The 8,531-nt window shown below is 58.8% G+C and overlaps 1 protein-coding gene across 5 annotated transcripts in view; it reads right to left on the bottom strand.

Moving 5' to 3' along the window:
* Positions 1-235: 235 nt before the first annotated feature.
* Positions 236-8,531, bottom strand: part of GNG7 (G protein subunit gamma 7) — a 64,413-nt gene continuing 56,117 nt past the window's right edge. For 4 of the 5 annotated variants that reach the window (XM_035571371.2, XM_050715607.1, XM_035571373.2 and 1 more), the window contains 2 exons: positions 7,964-8,082; positions 236-4,505 (listed from right to left, as the gene is read on the bottom strand). In XM_035571371.2, coding sequence (XP_035427264.1) covers positions 4,380-4,505; positions 7,964-8,044 — 207 coding nt within the window. In that variant the 5' untranslated portion in view covers positions 8,045-8,082 and the 3' untranslated portion in view covers positions 236-4,379. Of the gene's footprint in view, positions 4,506-7,963; positions 8,083-8,163; positions 8,347-8,531 lie in introns of those variants that run through there. The other variant, XM_035571375.2, reaches the window with a different exon arrangement.

Here is an 8,531-nt window from a genome sequence, read left to right as displayed (position 1 = left end):
TACGCAGGGGGACACGGAGGAAGCGCCCAAAGGGGTGCAAGGCTCTTCGTGGAAGGCAGCTCCAGAGAAAGCGGCAGGAAGGAAGGGTCGGACGTTACCCAACACCGACGACAACCCCAATGAGCCCGGCTCTTCCCGGAACACCGCCGAGCCCCAGGACCCGGCTGCTCGGCGGCACCCGCAGCACCCACACCACGCGCCCCCGGCACCGCCGCACGACAGGCTGGGCAGGAGGTCTGGCAAAATGAAAAGTGAGCCTTTTTATTGTGTTATCAATTCACTTCTTAACAACAATTCCACGAAATATTAAACACTGTGCAAGAAATTGGTCTATGGCACACCAGAAATAAAAATCAGAGATCCAAAAATGCAGACGTTATGAGGAGCCTACGTTACGTACACCGATTACTTCCTAAGTACAGTCTTTACAAACCTTGATTTGCGTTTGGCAACAATATCAGAATTTGGCAAATAATAATAATAATAATAATAGACCAGAGAGAAAAATTAAAGAGCGCAAAGTATCAGACGCGTGGCTTCTTCTCGATGAAGTAAATGCGTTATTTTCACTTTTTGTTAAATAAAGGTGACTTTTTAAGTACTCGGAGGAAGAGGGCTCTGCTGGGGGCACCAAAGGTGCCGATTTCGGGGGACGGTGGCGGCGCCGTGGGGTCAGCCCCGAGCTCTGCGATCTGCAGCCGGGCTGCTCGGCACCAAACCGTGCCTGGCACCGGCTCTGGCTCCGGCACCGGCACCGGCAGCACCGGCACCAGCAGCACCGTTACCATCAGCGAGCCGCCTGGCAGCTGCGGGGCCACACGGGCGCCGTGCGGGGCTCGGGGCTGCGCCCTGGGAAGGTCCCCGAGACAGGGAGGGGAGGGCAAGGAAAACGGGACCGGTTTAAAAAAATTAAATAGAAGCTACGTTTCCTCTCTCCCTTTTATTCTCCGGTCCCTCTCCTTTCTATTTTTGGCAGCAGCTTCACCACATGCTAAAAAGAAAACTTCAGGCAGATTTGGGCATGTGTTTACATCCAAAAAAAGGCCTTTGTGGAGCCAGCGCTGAGCTGGCACTGGCTGCCCGACGCCTGAGCAGCAGCACAAAAGAGGCACCAACCACCTCCTCGCCCCCCCCCCCCCCCCCCAGCATTCTGGAGTGCTTAAAAAGTCCTGAAAAGTGTCTTTTTTTTTTTTCTTTTTAACTTTTTTTTCTTTTCTTTTTTTTTTTTTTTTTTGGCAAATGCACTAACAAAGTACAAGCAACTACCGTAATTTGCACTTATATTTATGCTATACAAAAAACATCTACAGTATGATCACCGATTTACTCAGACGAGGAAAAAACATTAAAAAAAAAAGGAAAAAAAAAAGGAAAAAAAAAAAAAAAAGGTTGAGGATTTTCCCCCCTCGCGAGCCTCCGACTGCAGCCGGGCCCCGCAGCCTCCGTCCCTCCGTGCAGCCACCGCGCACGGCACCGCAGGGAGCCGGCCCGGCGCCCCTGTCCCCGCTGTCCCCCCGGAGGGACAGGAGGCAGCTCTGCGCTGGGTGCAGGCGGCCCCCCCAGCTCCGAGGCTGTTTCCCATCCCCAGCCGTGCACCAGACCCGAGCCCCCCCGCCTGCCCCATGGCACAGCAGCGGCAGGATTTGGCCAGGACCGCGGCTCCGCACGGGGCCACGCGTGCCCAGCGGGGACGCGACACCGGGGGGACGCTCCCCGACCCCGACCCCGACCCGCTGCCCGGACCCGCCGGCAGAGCACCCGCAGCCGGTCCGGGTGGCGTGGGGTGGGTGCGGAGGGGTTCGGGTGCGGGGCTCGCTCCCGCCGGGTGTCGGGGTGCGGGGAGCACCCCAGGGCCAGGTCCGGGCACGGAGCAGCCGTGCCCAACGCCTGCGCTCCCCTCGGCCGCCCGCGCGGTGCTGCACGGAGGCAGGACAGGACGCGGGGCTGTCTCGCTGCCCTGCAGCTCGGGCGCTGGCCTGGCCCACCGGCTATAGCACCATGCTCTGGTCTCTAACATAGAGGAAGAATCAGCGATCTGGAGTAGAAAAATAAGGCTGGAACTGTACTAGATTAAGGACAGAGGAAATTCCCTCCTCGAGAAGAGAAAGCCCTGCTGCGGCAAAACCCTCAGGACAGTGCTCGCTTCCCGCTACAGATGCGGCATTCGGGAGCTTGAAGTGATGCTGGATGAGAGATTGAAATTAAAAAAGGCTTTGCCCGTGGCCGTGCCGGGGAGCCGCCCTCGGGGTCACCTCGCTGCTGGTGGCCGGTGCCCGGTGCGGAGCTGCGGGCGCGTGGTGGGACACAGCATGAGCACGGCACCGGGCTGGAGGCGCGAGCAGGGCCGGGATGCGCTCAGCCAGAGGGAAACGAATGAAATTCCCCCGGGTGCACCTCCGGCACCGCTCACGGTGGGACGGGGAGGACCCGCGGGCCAGGAGCCCGCGACGCGGGGAAGACGGGGGGTTTGGAGTTCTCAGTTCGGCAAAAAAAAACCCCAGGGAAGTGGCTGCAAGACGAACACGGGAGGTGCTGCGGTTGGTGTTAGTGTTAAAAACGCGTTTTGTCCTTTTTTTTATTACCCCGACTCTGTTTAAAAAGGCGAGTTGATCACGCACTTAAAAAAGCGAGGGCGACACCTGGAACCAAGAAGTGTGAATGAAGCATCTCCGCCACCGCAGCCTCCTGGGGCCCCCCGGGCCACCGGCCCCGCTCCGCTCCTCCCCGCCAGCCTGCACCAACGCGGCGGCGCGGTGACCCCGACAGCGGCACGCCGGCAGCACCCAGTGTTACCATCATTTCTCCTCCCTCCCAGCGAGCCGCAGCAGAGCAGACACCGAAGGGCTCCTTCCTCTCCCCTCTCTTGGGCTTTCCGTCCCAGCGGGCGGTCGTGGCGTCCCAAACCAAAGCCAAAGGAACCCTGGGGGAACGGGGAAGCTCCCAGCCGTTCACATCAGGTGTGGGGTTTTTTTTTTCCTTCTCTTCCCCAAACAGCATCTGAAACTATTTAGACCACAGAATCGGGTGCTTGCACTCACTTGAACTGGGAATGGGTACCGGTGTCGTGGTTAGGAAACCTAACGGGGCCTCTGCCTACCAAGAGGAGCATCAGCCTTCCTCCTCCTCCTCCTCCTCCTCCTCCTCGCCACGGAGCCCCGGGCTCTGCCCCGCAGAAACAGGCTGGGCTCGGATAAAGCCAGGGCGCCGTGACCGTGAGAAGCGAGGTGGCTGTGGGACGCGGTGGGGACTTCCCTGAGCTCTGACCTGTCCCCGGGGGCCAGGGGGGCTGCCCGCTGCGTCCCCGCTCCTCCCCGCGTGCCGCACTGCGTCGTGCCGGGCCGTGCCGTGCCGAGCCGCCTCCCCCTTCACACGGCGTGGCGAGATGGCCAAGGGATGGGAGCTGCACTACTGCCCGACAGCCTGACCCTCATCTCCCCGAGCTAGCGGGGCTGGGTGGCAGTACTTCCACTTCCCGCTCTCGCTAAGAGCAAGGGCGATGGGAAATACTGGTAAATCTGCCAGCTTTAGTGTTTTGGATTGAGAATCTCCCAAAGGCCGGTTCCAAAGGTTTCTCGCGCGGTACTGCGCTGCGGAAAGCCCCTTCCCTCCCCCCGCCCCCAGTACAGTCCTGTTTGGGAAAAAACAGCGGTAACCCCACAGAGAACCCAAAACCCCGACGAGATCAGAGGAGCCCGACCCCGGCGGTTCCCATGCTGGGAGCTCCCCGCTGCGAGCCGCCGGCTCTCAGGGCTCCCCGCGCTGCGCGGGACGGGGGCCCCCCACGCTGCCTCCGTGCCCCCTCCCCGGCGCTTGACTTACTCATTTGCAACAGCAATTTTTTCGAGTTGTGATTTGAGGTGGGTTGTTTCTGGTTTTTTTTTGTACTAGTTTTCTAGGAAATCGCCACCCGCCTGGACTCCTCTCCCCCGTTCCCTCTCCAGAAACGGAGCGAGCAGGCTGCGGTTCTTGAAATGACGTGCTAATTGGAAACTAATCAGGTCAGACCCACCTAGACCTTTGTTCAACGCCCCTAACGGCGAGGTCCCGATACCCACTTGCATCCCGTTGGCAAACGCAATAAAAACCCTGCTTCCTCCACCACCCCGGTACCAATTTTGAATGTCCCTATTAAAAACGCCCCCACCCCCTCCCCAAACCCTGGGTTTTTGTTTTTAAATTTTGACCCCTCTCAGTGCGGCACCTGCCCAGGAGCAGACACCCGTCTCTAAAGCACTCGCAATTGTTTGAGATTTAAGTTCTACGTGAATCCGACGTTAGTGTTTACCCCTCGGCGCGGTTTTAGGTTTGTGGCTTGGTTTCAGTTGGTACAGAATGGTGGTGCCCTGCCGGAGAGATCGCACGCGCCCGAGCGAGGGAAGCTATAGGATGATACAAGGCTTTTTGTCCTTAAAGGGATTCTCCGAGGCGGGCACTCCAACCAGCAGCGGGTCGTTCCTGGCATGTTGCTCGCAGTAATTCATTAGCTCGGAGGATGCTTTGGAGACCTAAACGATGGAAGGAAGCGGGAGGTTAGCGAGGAGATCCAGGTGAAGCCTGGGCGTGCACCGCGAGGAGGGGCCGGTGCCGCGCTCACCGGGGCTCCACGGCGAGACGTAACGCTCGGCTCTTGCTAACAGAAACTTCACAGAGATGGTTGAAAATGAAAAGGGGAAATGGGCATGGAAAAAGGGTTTTAAGGTCTGACATAAATTAAGCGATGAGTCTGGGAAAAAGGCTGCCAGCCGAGAGCGAGAGATGCAGAAGAGAGATTACTGTCCTGATTCTCAAAGGCCTTGGGATAAAAGAGAAAGAACAAAAACGCCTGCTTCGGAGTGGCCGTCCTCTGATGTTAAAAACGGAGGTTTTGAAACCATCAGAAGCTATTACTTAAGGCTCTGCTTATTTTAGTTCAAAGATGTATTCTGGGAACCGCGAGCCCAGAGCAGCCCGGCAGAAGAGGCCGCGGCGGTGGGCAGCGGCGCGGCCGCACGCTTCGGCAGCGGGGAGGGAGGGAGGGAGGCGCAGATGGAGTCGAGGCAGGGAGGTGCCGGCAGCTTTGGAGGCTCGCAGCAGACCCATTTTTTTAATTAACTTAATAGCTGGTTGAACACGAGGCCAACCCAAGACATGCACGCAACCGCGCTGCATCTGCCAGATGGGAGCGTTTGGGGCTCCACGGCAGAGCTTCGTGGCGGGGGCTCTCGGGGGCTGCTCACCCCTCTCGCTGCAGCAACAGCTCGTGTTGGGGGCACGAGGGGCATCCGCTGTGCTCAGATTTGGCCCTGCCGTGTCTGCCCTGCCTGCCACCGAACCAGCTGCCTGCCTGCAATCCCCCCGGTGCCGTGCCTGGCACCCACCGGGGTCCGCTGTGCCCTGGGGTCCCCTGCGCCCTGGGGTGCGCTGCGCCCTGCAACCCTGCCAAGGACGCGGTGGCACGCAACCGAGGCTCATCAGCCTGCAGAGCGATGCAACCTGCCCAACAGGACTTGGCAGCTCGGTGCCGTAATTATTAAACCTTTCAGCAGCACCTGAGAGCGCCAAGCGAGGAGGGGAAGCTTGCGACAAAAGCGCGGTTTTCTGCAGCTTTGGGCAAACCCCTTAACCTTTGGCAACACGGGATGGGCTTCGTCCTCTTGTCGTGTCGTCTGGGAGGTTTCCCTGCAGCCTGCAGCGTGCGCTCGCGGGAGTCGCCAGATATTACTGCAGCAGTAAGTATTGAAGTGCTAACCAGTAACGAACACCTCCAGCACCAACTGCTACCGGCCTGCACTTGAAGGTGCTTATCAACCCCTGCAGGAGCCAGCAGCAAAGCTGCTCTGCAGAGACAAGGTCAAGCCTCCAGATTAAAGCTATTACTCACATAAGACAGTAATTGCTCCTAATCTCAGAGCGAAGCAAGGAGAAAGAGATTAGCTTGCCGGGAGCAGGGATGAACCTGTTACGAGAGCAAGTGCCCCGGAAACCTGCACCCGGCGCTTAAAGCTTCGGCTGAGAAAATGAACCAGAGGGCGAGCAAAACGTGGTCACTAAGAAGTGCCCGGCAGACGGGTGGGCTGCTGGGGCTGGGGAGCAGGAAAATCACATTTCGACTGCAGCATCGGGCTCCGGCAGGACCATTGCGGATCTGGGCGCACAGACTGGGAGGCACTGGGGAGAGGAGGAAGGCACACCATCACCTTCCTGCCGGGGCACTCGCGCTACCCCTATTGCTGCGGGCAAAGCCCCGCCAGCAGCTCGCAGGGAGCCCCTTCCCCTCACCTCCGAAGCACGTTAGCTCATTTATCTGCAGGCAAGCACACGTCTCGCTGACTTCAGCTGCGAGCTATCGAAGGCAGCAGCTGGAGGAAGGCTCACAGCGCAGGAGGACTCGTCTGACGCCGTGTTCGGGGAGCTGCCTGGCCTGGCACGCTCCCTTCAGAGCAGGGTTTGCGGATTAGGCCTTTATTGAAAGCTCGCCCAGACAGCACGTCTTCCCCGCTCAGCCTAAATAGCAGCGTGTTGCGGTCCCAGCGCTGTTGTTCTTTCCCAGCAAAGCATTTAAGATAGTCACAGCTACAAAGGTCGCTAAGTATACACACACCCTCCCTCCTCCCTGGCGTGCACACTTTGGGATCCTGAGCGGAGACACAGTCATCCCGAGGAGAGTCAGCAACGTCTCGGACGGGGAAGACCTGTAATTTATTTTGTCTTCCCTAAAATGGCCTCTCTGATGGGTGCTTCGCTGGAGCCTGGAAACTGCTGGCCCTAAAAACAGCTACAAAACCTCAGGCTGGCTTAAAAGAAAACAGATATTCAAAGCAGCAGCAGCTCCTCCTGCACACAGATGACAGAGGACCTGCTGCTGCAGACGCAGCCGGGGACTGAAAGTCAAAGAAAACATCTTGGAGCGGGAGGTATTAAATTAAAACTACCAGGTGGATTTAACACCTACGTATTTTACAGCGTTTCGTTTTTACTGTGCCTCTCATCGCCGCGCACGGGGGTTTCTTTTGCACTTCTCACTGCCAAGGGAGCTTCCACCGACAGCTTTCGCCTCCTGCTCCTGCCTCCCTCGGGCTGCTCCCCGGAGCGAGCGGCAGCCCCGCACGCAGAGCAGAGGCCGGGGCACGGGCACGGTTCCTCTGCACATCCCAAGCACCTCGGGGTGTCCCCCTGAGCTGGGGGTGCAGGAGCTGTGCCCAGGGACTGACAGCGCCTGGGCCCTGCTGCCCACGTGCTATTTGTCCCCAGCAAAGCTGCTCCCCAGAGCTCAAAATCGCCCAGGAGGTTCCCAGAAGAGGGAGGGAACTGCCGAAGGACCCAGTGCTGCCCCTCGGCACCATACCTGCTCCAGCCCCCCCGTGCTAAGGGGAGCTTTATTCCCAGGGCTCCTTTGAGCAGACTGCTGGTGAGCCTGCACACGGCTGAGAACAGACCCCAGTTCACTCTCCAGGACAACTGCAGCACTGAATTAACTTTCCCTAGTCCCTAAACATGCCTGAAAGCAGAAGTGAGCGCGTGCCTCCGTCATTCTGCGTTTGAAAGGAAAGGGAATAACAGCAGCAGCTGAGAAGGAACTGCGCGGGCAGAGACTTTCCAAGAGAAGATGCGAAGGGCAGCGAAGACATCGAGCAAAAAGATGGGGAAATGAGGTTGTAACACACAGAAGCACACACCCGGCCCAGGAGTTTGGCTTTGCTGGCTCTGGCCCCTGCAGATTTGGTGCCTTCACCTCCAGGAACCTGCAGCCCCCGGATGGTGCGGTCACCTCTGATGCCACAGGCTCCCGGAGAAGCTCCCTGTGCCGTGACCTCACCTCCCGGGTACAAGCGGTGCTGCAGGAAGGGCTCTCGGCTGGACGTGCTGCAACACCCGGGCTGGAGACACCGTGCAGCACGCACAGGGAAATCCCAAAGCCCTTGCATGGATCCCTCCCGCCCCGTGCCAGCCCGGCTCACCGCGCTGCTCCGCCTGCCGCGCTCACCTTGATCCTCTCGATGCCGGCCTCGATGCGGAGCTGCTCCACCAGCTTGCGGGCCTGGGCTATGTTGTTAGTTGTTGACATTGTCTGCCATCGGCTCTAGGCCCCAGCACGCGAGAACACTGCAAAAACAAGGAGGGGAGAGCGGGGTTGGCATCGCGCCGCGACAGCCGCACACCGCGGGACCACGCGCCCGTCCTCACCCCGACGGCCACGTGCGGGAGGCTCCCGCGGGCTCTAAGCTGGTGGCAGCAGCCGAACACTTCCTGATTTTGCTGCAAGTTCTCCTTTCCTCTTAACAGCACTCTTAGTGCTCTTTCTTCAGGCTTTTTTTTTTTTTTTGGATTAAAAAAAGAAACTTGCCGACGAGAGGGGAAAAACGAAACGTTTTCTGCAGAAAGTTCTGCCAGACGCGTTCAGGAAAGCGACTGGAAACACCAACAGAGATTTTCCAGCCGGGGTAACCTGCCACGTGATGACTGCAGCGAGCCGGGCAGGCAGCAGGACGGGGACAGTGCTCGCCCTGGGTGCTCACCCTCACTTTGCATTTCACTGCTGCCTCGCTCTGTCC

Source organism: Cygnus atratus, chromosome 26 (assembly GCF_013377495.2).
Source record: "Cygnus atratus isolate AKBS03 ecotype Queensland, Australia chromosome 26, CAtr_DNAZoo_HiC_assembly, whole genome shotgun sequence".
Lineage (NCBI taxonomy): Eukaryota > Metazoa > Chordata > Aves > Anseriformes > Anatidae > Cygnus > Cygnus atratus.
The sequence above is the reverse complement of the archived record's forward strand: the minus strand, read 5'-3'. Positions and strand labels throughout refer to the sequence as shown.